General features: G+C 41.1%; 2 protein-coding genes across 2 annotated transcripts; both read right to left on the reverse strand.

Moving 5' to 3' along the window:
- Positions 1-369: 369 nt before the first annotated feature.
- On the reverse strand, positions 370-12,860 carry epm2a (EPM2A glucan phosphatase, laforin). Its single transcript, XM_043224929.1, has 4 exons — positions 12,337-12,860; positions 8,374-8,548; positions 1,792-2,036; positions 370-1,712 (listed from the first exon to the last, which is right to left on the reverse strand). Exons 1-4 carry the CDS (start codon positions 12,584-12,586, stop codon positions 1,429-1,431), a joined length of 954 nt encoding a protein of 317 aa, XP_043080864.1. The 5' UTR covers positions 12,587-12,860; the 3' UTR covers positions 370-1,428.
- Positions 12,861-13,051: 191 nt separating this feature from the next.
- On the reverse strand, positions 13,052-18,584 carry fbxo30b (F-box protein 30b). Its single transcript, XM_043224880.1, has 3 exons — positions 18,373-18,584; positions 15,153-17,522; positions 13,052-14,678 (listed from the first exon to the last, which is right to left on the reverse strand). Exons 2-3 carry the CDS (start codon positions 17,475-17,477, stop codon positions 14,475-14,477), a joined length of 2,529 nt encoding a protein of 842 aa, XP_043080815.1. The 5' UTR covers positions 17,478-17,522; positions 18,373-18,584; the 3' UTR covers positions 13,052-14,474.
- Positions 18,585-19,105: the final 521 nt, after the last annotated feature.

Here is a 19,105-nt window from a genome sequence, read left to right on the forward strand (position 1 = left end):
GGATCAGGGTGAGTATTATTGTGTGAAATAATGCCCACGGTCCAGTGACTCATCTGTGGTTCTCTCCTGCTTCGTCATGGCATGGCGCTCACGGCAAACACACATTTAACTGTAGTGCTGGATGACTACGCTGAGCAAAAAAAAGAAAAACAATCTTTGTCTTGTTTTTCAGTAAAAATATTTAAACATACAGACATGTTGATGTTATTTTTATTCATTTTAAACAAAGCAATCGATACTTTTATTAAGCAAGGGTGCTTTTAAATTGATCAAAAGTGGCATTTATAATGTCTTGTGATGGGCTTTGGTTCATCCCCACCTGCTTTTGGTGTTTATCGGTGTGTTTCAGAGGTACAAAACAGATTTCAGTGCTTTAATAGGTTGGTTTATTAACATTACATCAGTTCGTTAAATTACAATAAAACCGCAAAACCTAAAATGCTGTTACCGTATTTTTTACGGTTGAATTCTGGCAACCACGGCTGCTTTTTTTTTTTACTGTAAATTGTAAGGAAATGTTTTTTTACAGCGTTTTCCTTTGTGTTGGCAGAACAAAAAAAATGGATGCGTAAATGATGACGGAATATTCATGTTTGGTTGAACTATTCCTGTAAGGCACAAAATATTTCGAATAAATTCTACGCTGATAATAATAATAATAATAATAATAAAGTAATGTTACATCAAAATAATAATTTTGAAATGTTTGCATGCTAGTGTATCTATAATTTGTGTTTTTTGTATTATTATTACAATTCGATTGAATTTGATTATATTTATTTAAGTAAATGTCAGGCCTAGTGTTACTGTTATTTGTATAAATGATTATTTTGGATTTTCCTGGACAAGGATGAAAAACCTGTATCGATATTTCTCTTTTTTCCCTCTTGTGCTTACACTCTACTATTTATTCCTGTATTTGACTTGAGGTTCATTAATGGTACCTTCTATGTAACCCAATGAACCTTTTTTTGTTCTTTTATTTTCTGGAGCAAATCTTTTCATTTTTCACACAAAGTCTCCTAATGTGGTGACACTAGTCTATATTTATTGAAAGGTCAAGTGGAAAGAGCTTTTCATTATGGCAGCTTATTTCAAGGGCAGGGAAATTGCTATGACAAGAATATATAACAAGAATATAGTTACATTCGTAAATGAATGAAAGAGGCATGTTAGAGGAGAAAAGGGGCAGATATATGAATAATAACCGTTACATTAGCAGTCTGAGGCGACTGCTGCCTCAAGGTGCCTTTTTAAATGACGACCATGTCAAGATGAATGAACAATAACCAGGCGAGCCTGGGAAAACATTTCAAAGGATAAACAGAGCAATACACTCATGTGGTTACACTGGATCGATGTGCGACAGTAGTGTTTTTGCCGTTATTAAAGTCTCTTTGTTCTCCCGTCCAGAAGAGGGCGCTGTTTTCATGTCTCCGCGTTGCAGGCAGACATCCGGAGGCGTCCGAACTTCATACGAAAGTCATTTTGGGCTCTCACCAGCGCTTCCTCGTCTATATAGACCGCTGCCCTTCTGGAAGTGAGGTAGTACTGCACTTTCCTGAGTCCCCAGCCCAACACGTACATCAGGAGCCCGCACACGGCGGCGGTGGAGCGACCCACTCCTGCGTTACAGTGAACGTACACTGTGTGACCGTTCTCCAGCAGTCCGTAGAGCAAGAACACGGCCTGCGGCAGCATCCGTGTGCGTCCTGCGGAGGGAACAATTACAGTACTCAAAGAGGCTCTTACAGTTAGTAGAATGCACATTAAAACAAATCAATGCCTGACCGTCCGTGCTCATGTCTGGAGTGGGGATCCAGATGTACGAAAGGCCACAGTCTTTGTACAGGTTCGTCATGGTCTCGGGGATCATGGGCTGGCTGAGGTCACGCCGGCAGCCGTGGGAGTTGTTTATGACGTCCAACTCTGTCTGAAAGTTCATCACCGCTGTAACACCCAGTTCCTGCTTCAGTTTTATTGTTACATGTTCGAGCCGTCGAGGGCAGCTGCCCAACCAGACACGTGGCAGCACCCTAAAGAGAAGAGAGCGAGGAAATTAAGCAAGCCAGCCAGAGACGGAAAACGTATTGTATATAGCAACCGAAGAGGTCAAACTATTTTATAATGCACTGCAATGGCTTTATTATTATTACAAAATAGCATTATGCTTTGTAATGGTATTTAACAATATCATTTAATCGCGACGATAAAATTCCCAGTATCTCAGGTTTCTTTTTTAAAAAAAGCATTGAAAAATGATTCTAAAGGGTCCGGACCAAGCAATATGTGACGAGTTGGGAGGAGATTGAGAGCAGCGAAAAAACATAATTAAACAGACCAGACTATTCTCTGGAAAATTCCCTCATGTGTCCCTGGTGTAACATACGATCGCCAGCGCTTAATAGTTATATCATGAGATCCCAGAGCAAGGCGGGGAAATAGATGTGGCACTTTGATAGGGGACATCATAAAACATATAGTGCATTAAAAAATGTGCCTTTAACAGCCGCACTGATGGCGTTACTGCATAGTGATTTACTTCTCAGTGCCTTTTGCCATTGAAGCCAACCCCTGGCTCTTTGTAGTCATCTTAGGATTGCAAAACTGAAGGGGTATTTTTCCCAATCCCCTCTTCCATTATAATGAATACGTAGACATAGTTTCCTTAAAAAACAATGTATCTATTGTAGTTTTTATATATTAAAAGCGATTTCTGTAATAGGTATCTGAGAGGTGACTCTTTTAGGCCAACTTATAGAGAATAAATATGCATTTGTTTTGAAATAATTAACCTAAATGGTTATGTAGAGTCGAATGTCATATTTTATGGAAAAAGTGTTATAAACGGTTATGTACAGATAGGAAAGGAAAGGAAAGGACAGAAACATAGGATAAAACAGGAAAGAAAAATAAAGGAAAGGAAAAGAAAGAAAAGGAAAGGACTTGAAGGGCGAGAAAAGAAAAAAATGGGGAACCCCGTGGATGTGAAAGGAAGTAAATAATTGGACAAAATGGACAAGGCAGAAAGGAAAGAAAACGAGAAGAGAGGAGATGGTTTTAGATGTACATTTTCAGCGTCTATCATTTCTGAGACAGTCATGTCAGCAGGGTCTCCCTCGCGTATATGAGAGCTCCAGACTCAAATAATGGAAATGCTAATGAGTGTTTAGCGGTGTGAGGAGAGAGACTGACAGCCGGGGGAATGAAGGTAGGAAGGTCAGAGACATCAGGTGAGAGATGTCTTTTTACCTCAGAAACCCACACGTCTCTTCGACGGAAAGGAATAAATGAGATGATTGATGTGAAAGTGAATTTGCTGCAGGTTAATGGTCTGAAGCGTTGAGTGTGATCTATCCTCTGCCCAAAATCTTCTGGAGGGCAGGACGCCTGGTTTGATGTCAAAGACAATGACATGTATATATTTTTCCTGTGTGGTCTAAGTGGCCTAATGCTTTTTGGTGCTGCTGTACACGAAGCGCGCAATGTATTCCTTCTACAAATGACTTGTTTGTGTGTGTGTGTGTGTGTGTGTGTGTATTTGAACTCTGCTTTAGAAGCGAGCACGCGTAGTGCATTAGAATTGAGTAAAGGTGGCAAGTACAGGTTGTGTTTAATTAGTGGTCAGTGACCTAACAAGGCTTACTTGAGTCTGAAGATTAACTTGGGACTTTTTTGCATTCGAGTTTTTTACACTCTCCATTTGGTGCGACTTAGACTTGGTAATTAATACACACAGACACTGTTTCCTGAGTTTTTACGGTTGTTCGTTTCTTATAGAGTCAAAGACAGACTTCTGAGTGGGTGAACTGTAGGAACATTGACTCATACTCTATTGTAAATATAGAAAACACTGACACAAGAAAAATCCGCTTTCTAGTTCCTGCAGTTAATTTTTCTGCTCTTAGTCATGTCATTGAAGCTTCTGTAGTTCCACAGCTCCTTCAAGCCTTGGAAAAAAAAAAAAAAAAAAAAAAAAGACATGCACTTAATTGTATAACACGAGCACTTCAAACCTGAAGTAAATGGGGAAAAAATATTTGCAGACATTAACTACATAAAAGGTCACTTGAGTACACTTTTAAAAAGTGCATGTTGTAATGGAAATTAAAAGTTTTTAAAGTACATTTTAAATCATTTTAATAATCATGTGTAATTTTTTCACCTATGTTTATGTGTCGACTAATATACTATAGCACATGCGAAGGAGAGTAGTGTGTTATTTGATAATATAAATGAAATATACTCAACATCACTGGTCTCAAGCTCAATTCCTGGAGGGCCGGAGCTCCAACCGGCTCAAAATCCCACCTACCTGGAAGTTACCAGTGATCCTGAAGAGCTTGATTAGCTGGATCGGGTGTGTTTGATTGGGATTGGAGCAAAAATGTGCAGAGCTGTGGCCCTATAAGAATTGAGTTTGAGACCAATGCTCTACATGGACTAAAATGCAACTACTGCAGTGTGTAAGACATAAGGTACAGGTACAGAGATTTAACATTTAAATTCAAATATATATAGTATATATAGTAAAGCACAGTAAAGATGTAAGTGGATCGAAAAATACTCCAAAGTTGACGTTTTTAAGCATAGTACATTTTATTTCATTGCAATTAACATGCAATTAAGTGTCTAAACATTACATTTAGTTTGCTAAAGTACATTATTTTACAGTATATTTATAAATATGCTAAAATATATATTTTGTTTGTTTGTTCGTATACAAAAGAGAAGAGCAAGTTTAATATTTTCACCATTATTAATGACAGAATGGGCAGACGAACACTAGATCTTAATGAATACGTGACTTTGTGTCCAACAGCGACTGGATTTGCCAGTTTGTGAAGTTGATGCCGGCACAGGGCTTTATTATTGTGATGATTTAAATTGGCCTACTCCTGAATCTCATTTCAGACATCCACTTCCTGTGTAATTTATCACTTTTTGACAGAATACGCAAAGAGGAGGAGAGACCAGGCACGAGAGATCGAACAAAACAAAAAATCCAGTGATAACTAAAACAAAAATACTAGTTGTACTAGTCCTACTTTCACTATCGAAGTCGGTCAAGTTCTTTAAGATCGGAAAGGGCTCCAGGAAATATATGCCTACTGCAGTAATTAAATTTGTGGCAAAGAACAAAATTTTCAGTAAACAAAAACTTCAATTTGGTTTGTTCTTTAGTCGAAATGTTCAAGAGTGTCCAAACTTTTCTAATGAAATCATTTGTCTTTGACAGAGCAGAGAAAGCCACTCAGGTTTGGAACACGAGGGCGAGTGAATGTTTTTGGTTGAGCTCACCCGATTAGAGTCTTTCTGTGTTTTACTTTTTATTAAGATGACTGTGCATTCTGTCTTGAGAAGACATAACATCTCTGCCCTCTCGGAGTTGCACCAGCCTCTTTGACACTGTAGATCTGTTGCTGTTCTAATGGATTCCCCTACATCAGACTCAATGACCCAGGCTTTTTTTATCCATCTCCACTTTTGAATTGTGCCATTAGACCAAGGTCAGAGGTCAAACGACACAAGCACTTAGAGCTCACTGCCAAAGGAGTTGAGAGATTTAGAGTCATTGAGCTAATTACAGAGTGCTGTTGAAACCGTACACACAATTAAAAAAAGAGATGAAAACAGGAAAGGATGCTTCTGGCTAATTAGATGTTACTATCTGTGGATTTAAGGGTTGGCAAATGCTTAAATTAAGTCCATTTTATCTTTAAGTTAAGTTTGATATCTTTAATCTGTTGTTCGCTGAGGCGCTTTACTGTGATTCAGAAGTTTTCCGTTTTAAAAGTACTTGTTTGCCTGCTTGTGTTTCTGAATTATGAGGAATCTTTGGCACTCCACTTTTTTTGGAAATAGGCTCATTCTTCAACTCCTCCAGATTTAAACAGTTGAGTTTTATAGTTTGTGAATCCGTTCAGCCGATCTCTGGGTCTGGGGATAGCACTTTTAGCTTAGCTTAGCATAGATCATTGAATCCATTGCATTTACACCAGCAGCATCGCGTTCGAAAATGACCAGTTTCCTAATTTTTCCTGTTTAAAACTGGACTCTTCTGTAGTTGTATCATGTACTAAGAGAAATGAAAAGTTGCGATATTCTAGGACTATATGACTACTCTCATTCTCTGATGGCAGGTTGTCTAGATAAAAGCTAACAGCAGCCACTGCAAGAGAGGTTGGTTGTTCCAAATCTGTGATTTCTCAAATATCGCATCTGTACAATGTCACTAACTCATTCAAATGTCCCCAATAGGCAGGTAGGTCACAAAAGACTAATGCATGAGAAGACAGGTTAATGCAGAGACTCTCAATGGAGAATCAGTTCAGCAATGCAGCTGTAATTGCTTAGCACTTAACAGGGTAGAGATCTGTCTTGACATGTTTAAGAGAAGTCAGACTGAAAGTGCACTCTGCAGTGACCAAACCTCTCATCAGCAATAAGAATCAAAAGGCTACGTTCACCTTTGATGAGGAGCATGTTGTGTAGAGATGGAGGAGAACTGGTCCAAAGTGCACTTTAGGGATGAATGCAACATTAATTTTCGGGGTCTGATGGGAAACATTATGTTCATTATCAAACTGGGGAATGTTTTCTGCAGCAAGTCACATGGCAGAGTGAATGCAAATGGTTTTGCGTCCAAAATGAAATGATTGTAGAGACTGCTGTAACCTTCAGAAACTTTAGTTCTAATCTTTTTTGTGCTACAACCATTGCTGTTCTCTAATTGTGAGGGTTTTTGTTGAAGTGCTTTGGTTATTTTGACACCGTTCTTCTATCTGAATGTCATCCAGTCGTAGACTTGATGAAAAAACAATTTTTTCAGCTTTTTTTGTTCAAAATGTTGCCTTTTTAATGAAACTTACTCACATTCAACACATGAACGTTGGAAAGTTCATTTAAAAAGTACCAGAATGGGTTTGAGGCTCAGTTCTTACTTTTGACATACAGCATGTTCAATTATTCATACAACTATATATTTTGAGGAACATGAACTTTGTTATAATGTTAAAATGTAATAATGGTGGTTACCAAATAAAACCTCACTGACAAGGAAAGACTTAAGGTTCACAGTACAAAAGAATCCAAATGACTTCAAATTTTGAATATAAACAAAACTTAAGTGTTTAAGTATGAGTAATAGCAATAGTGATCCTTACCTTAAACACTACAACACAAGTGGAAACTGGCATTTGTTAAAACGTAAAATTTTAATGAGAGCATTGACTTTCATTTGAATGAGACCATTAGCAATGACAGTGAATAAGACTATTAGGAGCTCAATTTTTGCGAAACTCTCAGTTACGAGTGCCTTATTAATTTTACAGTGTAATGAAACTGCACTCACACAGTTTTCAGAACATAAAGCTAATAATAAAGCATACTGTTTTAATTTAGAGAGAGAGAGAGATAGAGAGAGAGAGATAAAAGAAAAAGGGGGTTTCTGATGTGTATCTCTGAGCATAATAGGATAGCGTTAGCTTAGGGTCTAATGTTCTGGGCTTGTAATCCTTAATATAAAGCGATTCGTTTTAAGGTCTGTTATCAGCATTGAGCTCTTGACCAAGACACTTCACTTCAGGTTGCTCTGTATCAGGGGTGTCCATTCCTGCTCCTGGAGGGCCACCCTTCTGCCAAGGTTAGCTCCAGCTCTAATTAAACACACATGAACCAGCTAATTAAGGTCAAGCGGGTGATTGTCCAAGCAGACGTGTTGGAGCTGGATGGATGGTGGCCCTCCAGAAGCTCTGTGGGGGCTGTCAGTGGTTCTGAATGCTGATTGGTCAATACGGTGAACACAGTTCATTCACTGTGTAAACAACGTTCTGCTAAACTTCTCTTTTGTTTCACAAAAGATAGTCTTATGGTTTAGATTTTTAGGAAAGCTATTTCTTTATGAAAGAACATCAACCCACACGCTCTATTGGATTAGAGATTGTAGAACGTAATGTTTGTGATATCATGTGTTCACTGATAAATCCCATTAAAGTCACATTTACAGTTTCTCCGAAGTTTCTCGGGTTAATTCCAGCCGTTCCAATAGAAATCTGCATGAACAGGATGCAGAGTTTGAATATGTTAAAGGAACAGTTGATCTAAAAATGTAAAATTAGCTTGAAGTTTAATCGCCCTCAGGCCATCCAGCATGCAGATGAGTATTTTATCAAAACATATCGGCTAAACTTTGAGGTCCACTGTCAATTGCTTGAGGTATGAAGCACCGCTCAAACAGAAGTCACTTTCAAACAAAGCAGCTTTCTGCAGCAAAACTGCTCGAAAATGACTGGATTTCTTATATGACTTTTGCCCAGCAAAGATAAATGTGACTTTGCATTAAAACTGGGTGAGAAATTCATTCACACATACTGAGAGAAGTGGATGGCTTGCTGTCCCGCTACGCTGAAGTAAAAGTTGGTAGTGTGCTTCATCTCATCTGTGTGGCCCGTCTCTTCAATCCAGTGACCAATGGGATGGCAGTGCACCCCGTCCACCATGTTACTGTCGTCATACACACAGTGTCGGTCATGATGTGGCCCACTGCCTGTAGACACACACATCAAACAATCATCAGCCAGTCACATAATCATCTCAATCATTTGCACATCAATGACAAACTAGAATAAATTATACCACGAAAAGGAAATCTGGTTTTCAGTCGTTTGCCTCAATAAACTTCTAATTTCAATAAAACTCAAACTTGTATACTTACACTAATGTAAAAAGCACTTTTATTCCATCCGAACTATACAACAGTAGGAATTTAATGAGAAATTTAACAATGGAAATGACATTATTTCATGCTTCACAATTTCAGAGACTCTCGAAAAGCCTTTGAAATACACATTATTGTCCGTTTCTGAGAAAAACTGCTTTTTTTGTGAAAGCCTTTTATTTCTGAAGGATGAGGTCAATAGCCAATTAAATTACTGAGTGTTTTTCCGACTCTGGAGGTCACCTGTTCCTGACCTCTGAAAGTTCGCATTTAAAAGCTAAAGGTTTCCCTCATTAATTCAGCAACTTTCTGCAATGGGCATAATTCTGCATAATTTTGATGGCCAAGTCATAAGCTTGAGTCATAAAACTGTAAACATTCAAAGGAGTCCTTGCGTTGCTAAAAGCTGTAGCGCAGTGCCGCCTCTGTGCTACATGTAATGCGCTGTAATGAGGGAGAGCGTATGGGTTTCAGAAACTGCATGCATCCCAAACTCACATTCGTTCTGAAAGTACGTGGGGGGTTTGTTACTCGTCCGACATTTATCATCCCACCCCACTGCTGTCGCCCTTTCCACTGCTGGGCTGATGAGAGTCTCACAGCTGCAGCCCACACAAGCTCTCCACGCTGACTCATGTAGCATGAGCAAAACCTATGCCATTACTATTCTCATGCTTGCGGTCTCAGCTGAAGCATTGTATGCTGCATATTATATACAGCACACGGCATGCAGGTGGTGGAGTTTAAATGGGCGGGCTTGAGTTTGTACGTCTTAAAGCAATATTGCCATACAATATTGGGAACAGTTATACCATATTTCCAGATTTGCAGTTCACTAATACGTCACGCGCTCACCAATCAATCCTCGGCACTGAATGGGTGCCGTTAGAAAGAGAGTCCAAACACCCCTCCAGTCCGTCCAGTTTTATTCCGATGGCACTGCAGAGGATTGGTGAGCAAGTGACGTAATGCTACATTTCTCAAAATCTGACGAGGAAACATCATCCAAATGAGGGTATGAAAACTTTTGAATGGATTCATTTTTATCAATTCAGTTATTACTTTGTCTTGTGGGGTACATGTGAACACCTGTTATGTGAAATTGCTTATTCAGGATAGTACTAAATAAAAAAAATAACATATATGGTTTTCCCTCTAAGTTGTATACAGAAGAACCTGCTGCAGAATTAGAACCTACTGAAGTGTACACACCAATACGTCCTAAACCCCGAGTCTGTCCTTGTCTGGTCGCTGAGAACCGAAACACTCCACTGATCAGAGTACTTTTATCTCAGCTGGAGGGCTATCATTTCACGCTTGCTTACCTGAGGCACGCTCACAGCCAGTTCACCTGCCACGGCGTGCAATCAACAAGCATCATTTCAATCAGGAGAACACATCTCGACGCAATAAAGATCTCAGTTGTTTTCATATGAGGCCGTGTGAACGGACAGGGTGTCAGCAAACAACGGCTCAATCTAAACCTCAGTCAGCAGACGGCGTGAGCACTGGAGCAGATAGGCGATTTGTCACACACAGGCGCATTCATTCAAATAAGAAACATGACAGAAGGAGAAAACCGCCACCGAGTCGACAGCCTGGCTCCTCTGGCAGAGCAGGTCACGTTCAGGTTCGAATGACACTGCGCTTTTCATCAGTTTGAAACGTTCGCCGCTTGGCTCCCGAAGAGAAGTTCAGAGTTCGATCTCGTAAGTTCCTTATGTTTATTTCAATTAATGTTAATTCTATGTAATTTATTCAAGGTAAGAAAATGCCTTTCTCAGTGTTTTTAATTTCACTGGTCCCCCGTGGCATCATCAGGTGAGTCCCTTACGACATGATTGACATTTCATTGACCCCTATAAAACCAAGAGAATATCAAGTATTCCTAGACCTAGGAGACGTCTAGCTGACGATCTGCAAGACGTATTATGTAGTGTCTGCTCACCTGCGACACATCATTAGGACATTTCCTTTTAGATGTCAAACAGACGTCTGTTAGACGTCTTTAAGATGTTTATGATTTAGAAGGCATGTAAAACTGACGTCTGCCGGATGTTCACAGACAGCTTTCCACGTTCAGAGATTTTTACCAGACACCTTGCAGATGTACGTGTGCCGTTTGTGTTGATGCGTGAATACTTGTCAGGGTTTACGTTTTCATTTCAAGTCATACACACATCTCTCTTTGCGGTTTGATGTATTATTATTAATATTAACCTCCCTTATTACTTTATTACGACGACGGTGACGCAGAGTTACATTTGGCTAAAGATCTTATTGAATTACCCAACAAGCTATGAGAATTTCATCCTACTCTTAGCCACCGCTAGCCCGTTTGCACCAAAATGCATAACTATCACAAAAAATTAAAACACTTTCCACAACAAGTTGTTTATTCTGCTGTTTTGTAATGATGGGAGGCACTTCGGGTTCGGGGAGGTTTCTCTGAAAGTCTGAAACAATCATTTAAAATCACAAAGCAGGGCTAAAAACAGTGAGGTGAGGTTGACTGCGTTTTCGTCCATGTTCTATTTCCGGTCGTCAGAAAAACAACGTCCCGTTCCGTATTTTAATGTGACGTGAAATAAATAAATATAAAAAGACAATCTATGTCCAGAGCACTTCTCGGTCCGCGGCATTCTTTTCCTCCTCATTATTTCCATTTTTCTTTTGTGTTCCGCCGCAACGGCATGAATAAAGATAACATATACCGCGCGTTTGTGGGCCGCTCTCCCGATTTAATTTACGATATAAACCATGAATAATTCACTGGAAAGCACTCCCGCTGTTCTCCGTAAACCCTCACGTCTCTTTCCGGGTATTCACGTTACGTTTGAAACCCTTTTAATGATTTTTAAGTCACTTTTAAGATGACTTTTATTATACAGTGGATGAAAGGCGTAGAATAACGCCACTTCTTTGTATTTTTGACGCGTATTATTTCGTTCATTTCGTTCTCCGCCGAACGCTTGCTGTTTTACAGGAAGTTATTCCCAGAGATGTCTATTTGACATCTGCATAACATCTACAAGACGTTTTTTGTTTTTATAATGTTTGCTCATCTGCAACAGGCCAATGTTGTTGTTTTTTTTCCAAGGCAAGTGTATGAAAATGACTAAAAATGTCCTAATTGAACTCTGACTAATCCTGGCTTAGGCTAATCAAGTCTATTAAACCGGGCCTTAAACACGTTTATGGTTTAGACATGTTTGTACTTTCCAAGCCAGGTGATCTGAACACTTTTTCATGCATGCATCGAACAAAATGAATATAAAACACATATTTATATTTTTGCGCTCATCGCGCAAGGCCCCCATCAACTACTCCGTTACAAACAAACGCAAATAAATAAAGTTATACTGAGTAGAAACGATATATTTTATTTCTTGAACGTTTTGACGTGGAAGTCGTTTTGTTTAAATAAACAAACAGGCTTTAATACAGTCCGTAAACTTATAGCCATTAAGTCCGATTTTGAAACATCAGCTCCATCTGGTGTTTCGAGACGTTCAGTGCACTATTTATGTTATTAACGCGTTTATTAAAAGGATGTTTCGTTCGAACCGAAAGTGGATATCCGTTGGAAACGGCGCGTCCGTGAGACCTTCACGTACCTTCCCAAATGAAGTCTCCGTCGACACGCTTTATGAACTTAAACCACAGCGTGTCCGTGGGCGCCTCAGACAGACGCACGTCTCCGGTCCACAGACGCGGCTCGCGGGTGGACAGAACCGGGCGGCTCGGGCTCATCTTCACGGCTCGGTCCGGATCCCAGTGACCCATCTCCGGCCGGGAGCCCAGCACGAACACCTCGATGTCCAAACGCTCTGGGGTCAGAATGACACCAAACCTGAACACGGGCATGCCGTGTAAAACGCGCGGGCGTTCTGTAACCGGGAACGACCTCTATGCGCATTCGCTCACCGACATTATCAATGGCCGCGCTAAAAATACACGCAGTGCTGTTGACATTTATTGAGAATACAGTGGCTGTGAGGGGACAACTGTGCGCTTTATAGGGTTGTAAAGAGACCTCGCTTTATACGGGACGGTTCGTAGCGTTACGCGTCGACTGTTAGTTTCCTGAGGGGAGGAAAAAACGCGTCCGCCAGGGGGCGCTGCGTGGATCAGAAAGGCCTCGTTATAAGCGAAATTTAGATCAAATTTAAATTAAAACACATTTTTAAAATGTTAAGTTAAAAGTCTGAATTTAACATAAATAAAAATACAGATGCATAAAATAATCGCCATCTTGTGTTGGTGTGTGTGATTAATTATCGTTCAGCAGTGAACACACAAACAAATAAATAAAAGAACACTGAGGCAAAATGAAGATAATAAAATATATAGATATTTTTAATTCATTTAAGTCAAAAACCACATGCAATTGCAATCAACAGCTGTACTGGCAATTCGCCTTCTTAGATCATAAACAAACAAACCTAACAACCATGGCTTCAGTAACACAATATATGGACTGCATTTAAAAAAAAAAACACTTCATTTTGATTACATGGAAATGAACACACAACCTTGGGTGACACACAAGCCGAGAAGCCTAAAACAGCTCCTAACACATAATTGCTGCATATAGCTTTCCATAAACCTTAAAGGTTAAAAGAAACACATCTGTGGTGTTTCATTAGCTGCAGATCACGCCTTCAAACATTAGCCTTCGCAAATCCTCACAGCACACGTTTAAATGCAGAACACGGGTTAAGATATGTCACACACCACATGTATGTAAGTTATAGAGCTCTTCTTTGTACTCAAATATAGTGTTACCTAAGCTTTTCCTGCTCACTCAATAGGAAATACAATAGCAGAGCATCCGTTTACTCCAGGTTAGTGAGGATAGTGCAGATCGGAGTGCAGACAGCCACAAAATGCGGGTAAAGTGCAAATATTGACTCTAAATGCTGATATATGGTTGGCATGCTGATATTGAGTGATACAGTACTGGAGAACAAATGTAAAAAAATAAGTCAAGGTGTATGTTTTAGTATGTATGCTTCGGTACATAGAGAGTGTACGTAGCCATTTGACTAACGTCCATTCGTGCCATTTCTGGATGAAGTCTTTAAGAGAGCGGCAATCGTAAAATTGCTGTAAATGGAAACCTCCTTTTCTGTGGCAATGTGACAGGAAGAACGGCTCTCTTACTGTGAAACCCAATATAAATCCAAGCCCTTGAACTCATGACAGCCGTTCCCAGGTCAGGGCGAAGAGCACCAGTCTGCAATGTCACCATAAAATGAAGCAAAACTGAACCATCCCAAAAATAATCATAGGAGGTGTCTTATTTCAAACGGCATCTTCAACCATGCAAACATACTGTGGATATGCACTGACAGGAACCAGAAGTCATTATCTGATAATCTTTACGGAGATTATCTTGCGGTGTCAAGACAAATAAATCAAGTGCTATTTGACAGGTTGAGGCTCATATAATCCCATTGAATTAAGCCTTGCTTCACCGAGGTTTACTCTCCTTTAAACCGGTCCTTAGTCTCGACAAAGAAAACATGAGTCTGCGTAAGAGGAAGCAAAACCGTTATTTTCTTAGAGGAACCATTAGCATCACACACCTTCAGACCAAATTAAACTTTGATATATTAATAAAAAAATAATCTTAGCATCAAAACAGAAAAAAATATTTAGTTTCCTTTTATTTACACAGCGATATTATACCGTCGAACAAAGAGGTTAAATATTGTAGCGTTTTAGTTATGTTTTGCAAACTAGGTTTCCGTTATGATACTGGTTTGAGAACAGATCGAAGTGATCTGCCGTCTCGAGTTAGCTCTCTGGTCGTGCACATGCAGGGCAGTGGAACGGCGTCCACTTGTCGGAGGACTTCATTGTACGGGCAGCGTTTCAGGTGGTCTGCCATGCTAGAGATGTCTGCAAACTCCCACCGGTTAACTGGGCTAAAGGCTGTGCTAAAACGCCAAACCTGCAGGAAAACAAAAGGGTTACGTACCGGTTTAATTTTATGGTAAAACTTGTTGACAGAAACCATTTTTGTGGGAAAAATATTGTTTGAAGTGTAATTAGTTTTTATTTATTGGTTATGTCCAATTAGTTTATACGAAGGCCTATATGATTATGGCCTGTACTGCAGCCAGCCAATAGGGGCGGTCGAAATGTTTTGGCTTCACTTTTCAGGACACGAGTGTGTCTCAATCAGCTGCCTAGTTCAGTAGTCAGGTTAACTTTTTACAATGCATCCCCTTCCCCAAAAACTCAAAACATATGTTGACATTGTACATAGTTAAGCGACCGGAAATTGAGTAATCCCCATCCCCATGTGTAGTGAGCAAGGGTTCTTATTTTTATACATGATACACTGATTTATGAGCTCAGGAGCTGATTGAGATGCACCATTGGTTTAACATTAGCACGCCGTCACCGTTTTGATATACTTTACCTTGTCTTTAATCTGCCAGGTTCGTCTTCCATCCAAAAATTGCTTCTTTTCCCACTGTACCACTACCATGCCACGAGACTGCAGCAAACTGGCACATACATCCCTCATTGTACGGGACACCATTGACAGCTGACACAGGCTAAAACCATCCAAAAATCTGGCTACATGTTGAAGTACTTCAAACGGCAGTCCACTAAGGTGATCACACTTGGGTTCGGTCACAGTTTCCGAGTCGGGTTGCACCCCGAAGGACCTGAGGTGGCGGTCATGAACAACCTTCGAGCCCTGAGTGGATGGGCAGAATCTGCGTTGGGAGTACGTGCAGCCATAATACGCTAACGGACAACGGTGCTCCATCCAACCATTGAGTCCAGAGTGGATATCTCCATGAACATTGCGAAAATGCGAGAGGAACTCTTCTCGACGGAAGAGCTGGCCGCACTCAAAGGTAAACATGGAGCCCTCGCGTGGAGCCCAGCTTGGGCGAGGCACAAGCTGCTCCAGCGTCAGATCAAGCCGCAGAGTGCAAAACGGACTTGGTTGCGAAAGGCGAGGCGCGGCTCGATCGCAAGCGGAAGCCGATGCAACCTCACCTACCATCGTGCTTGTGGCTAAGATGGCAGCGGGGAAACTAAACGTCTGGGTACCGAAGTCTACACGTGTGCCCCCAAATGCATAGACCGCGTCGGATATCCGCCGAGCTCGCGGCGACTCCTCCAAGCAGAAGAGCAGAGCAGCTGCCGTAAAGTCAATTTCGCCAAGTCCCATTGGGTCGTCCATTGGTTCCTGATCCAAATCCGATGTGTCCACAGCTTTGTCCTCCATTTTGCAATGTGGATTTCTATGAGGAAAGACTTCTGCATATGAGCTCTTCCGTCCATTAAGTGCAAGTGGCATAAAATTTCGCAGCAACTGAAGGTTTTGGAGTTTCCTCTCAAAAGCCCTGTCTTCAAAGTCTAATGCCATCATAGGTAGTGCATTGTCTCTCTGGATGGTCAGAGTCTGAGCGTGTATTGGCTGCTGCAGCAATGGGGGTTGTGATCCAGAGGCCTCCTGGATCAAGAAAGCATGCTGATCGTGTCTGATCTCTGGCCTGTGAGGAACTAAAGGACCAACAAACTCCCAAGAACCTCGGGACTTTGAGTTTTCATGGTGCTCGGTGGTCGATTCCATTAAGTGATCTACAATACTATGAGAGCCATTACAGAAACCTCGCCTATCTACGTCTTCCAACATGACTGGGCTACACTCACTTGCTTTATGAGTAAGAACATCTAATGCGGTTTCTCCAGCATCAATTCCCCCAACAGCCCCAGTCTCACCATTAACTTCAGATGTTACATCCTTCATATCAACATCTGCCGACTCCAAAGTTTCTGACTGATTGAACCTGCCATTGTCGTTTAGTATCGAGCCACTAACCGTCTCGTTGCCTTTGACAGCATCTCCTAACGCACCGAGAGCAGAGGCCAAACTCCTGCCAAGCTCCATGAGTTTCTGGTGCTGTTGAGGTTGTAGCTCCTCCTTTAGGCCATTGACTCCGCTAGCTATTTTATCACAGCTGAACCCGGCATCCTCTCTCATCCTTACCGTTTCATGCAATTCCCCATTACACTCTGTAAGTCCAGCTGACGCATTAGAGGTTGTACAGTCTGTTTCTGAAGAATTAAGGTGGATCAGGACATTGAGAGCTGCGGCCAGGCTTTTGGTTGTTTCTACTGTAGTTTGGTAGAGCTCCCCATAATGTTCTTCTTTTAGACCATTAATCCCATTGGAGATTTTGTCTTTTGAGCAGCCAGCCATAGGCCCCATCTCAATACTCTCCACCTGCACACATTCAGACTGAGCAATTGAGACTAGGCCAGGCTCTTCGCGTTGAGTCTTTTTCTCCGGGCCACTAGTAGGAGCCAGAGAGACGAGTTTGAGTGACGCCAACATGGTGCGCTGGTCCTGAAGGGCAAGCGCCATGTCAAGCTGCTCCACCTCATCTGCTTCTTGACTCAGTCTCTCATACGAACGATAATCCTCGACGTTTACTGGCCACCTATTCCACTCCATAGTGCAGCACACCACACCTGCAGGACACACCTCAAGGTGCTCTGCCATCTGGCCACGGGCCAGCGTAAAAGGGCATCCAATGCTTTGGTTAAGACATGGCACCCTTTCAAGCGGGCACAGCAGCTTGTGTTCAATAGCCTTGCAGCTGTGGAAGATAGCACCACATACAAGAGGACAGGTGATGAGGTCACAGGAAGCGCCAGGTTCAGGTTTGACCATGCATCTTCTGCTTATGCAGGACATGCAGTGAACATGAGGCTCCTCCATTATTTACGATGGCAGCAGCAAGACGTGAAACAGGAGTCTGAACCACTGCAAAACAATGAGAGAAAAACTGAGATAAGATTCTCCAACATACAAACTGTCAATTTTTACCAAAAAAAGCAGGGGCGTCAACTTCTAAATGTAATATTGTAAATCTTTCCGATTTACTGTCGTATTAAATTCATATTATTTTACCAGGGATGTGCAAAACTACATAATGACTAGTGATTAACCATAGTGTGCAAAACTAGTGGGTGGGTTGTTTGCGCAGCTGCTAAACTAGTCATTAATGTCACAGTCAGCAGGCACAAAGACAGCACAAGGACACATTTAAGCAAAAGGTAGACAGCCGTCATTTCTCTCATTGATTTTTCTTAATTATGCAGCACACACTGCAAAAGCTTTAAGTAAATCATTAAAAGCCTTCTTTAATTAACGGCAGTCTCCCTCCAGTTTTAATGTGGTCTTGATTTGATCCAACACAGCTTTCCTAGTTAGCATAAAAAACCGGCCCATTTAGATCCATGTGTTGCTGCTGTTCTACAGGTCTTTGCAGCAATGAAGCCACACTGCACCATAAACCGAGAAGGCAGAAAGAACCTTTAGGATTTCAACTTCTTATTTAAGTTCCCCCCAAAACACATAGCTTTTATTGTTTACAAAACAACAAGTTGATACAACAGACATTTGGCAGAACTGAAAACCCACAAAAACTTCATGACACTTCACACAGTTCAGAATGAAGTTAAGAAGTCTCTTTAGGATCACGGCAGTCACGTTTAGATCTTTATTTCGTCGATGTTTAACTTTGATTTACTTTATTATGTTCTGCTTAGGTTAGCCTGTTAGCTAGCTTAACTTTCTGCCTTCAGTCTACGTAAACAAACTAGCCACTTACCCACACGCTATGTCAACCGACTCCCCGCGTTACTCGCTCACGCCCCTCGCCTGTTACTCGCACTTGTCCGGTTTTGCGATGAAACGGGACACTTTAAAACCCTGCCGTGTGATAACAATCATCGCCGTTTGTCCTGTCCGAAAACGCTCTATCCGGCCGGGACGCGCGCCGATGACGTCATCGCGCATGTTCGAGCGTCGTGACGTTGTGGTTTGTTTTGGCCGGGTGTTACGCTCCTGAACAGTGCGCCGGAGTCCCCGTGATATAACGTGTCGTATTTTGTGTACAGCTGGGCTAATGCTTGTTAATAAACGCGAATCTCGCAAAGTTACTGCCAACACAACAAATATGTAGGCCTAATCAATCAAATAAAATCATGTAAAATAATTAGTCTACTTTTGTTTTGGTGCAGGGAAGCTTACACGGCTTAAATGACAAATGCATGATTGAGCATTAAAATAAAAAAAATCTAGAGAGAGAGAGAGAGAGAGAGAGAGAGAGAGTTGAGGAATATTATAAACAAGACTATACATGAATATTGAAAAAAAGACATTTTTAAAGCATAATGAGGCATAACATGTCCACTCGGTTTGTTGTCATGCTTATTTTGAATGAAACAACACGGGATTTGGTGTTCATTTATTTGTATTAATTGTCATTATGTTTAGGAACCATGACATTTTAATGAAGGGAGCAGATCGTGACTAGGCCCATGTTTCAGCATGCATGTGTG

This window comes from Puntigrus tetrazona, chromosome 23 (assembly GCF_018831695.1).
Source record: "Puntigrus tetrazona isolate hp1 chromosome 23, ASM1883169v1, whole genome shotgun sequence".
Classification (NCBI taxonomy): domain Eukaryota; kingdom Metazoa; phylum Chordata; class Actinopteri; order Cypriniformes; family Cyprinidae; genus Puntigrus; species Puntigrus tetrazona.

Bases quoted from the DNA above. Each gene is read 5' to 3' on its own strand.
- epm2a (XM_043224929.1), bottom strand. From the start codon at position 12,586: ATGCCCGTGTTCAGGTTTGGTGTCATTCTGACCCCAGAGCGTTTGGAC. The intron at 8,549-12,336 runs GTACGTGAAGGT...GTGTGTCTACAG, and splicing joins CGGAGACTTCATTTGGGAAG to GCAGTGGGCCACATCATGAC. The intron at 1,713-1,791 runs GTCAGGCATTGA...TTCCCTCCGCAG, and splicing joins TCCAGACATGAGCACGGACG to GACGCACACGGATGCTGCCG.
- fbxo30b (XM_043224880.1), bottom strand. From the start codon at position 17,477: ATGGAGGAGCCTCATGTTCACTGCATGTCCTGCATAAGCAGAAGATGC. The intron at 14,679-15,152 runs GTAAAGTATATC...GTTTTCCTGCAG, and splicing joins CCTGGCAGATTAAAGACAAG to GTTTGGCGTTTTAGCACAGC.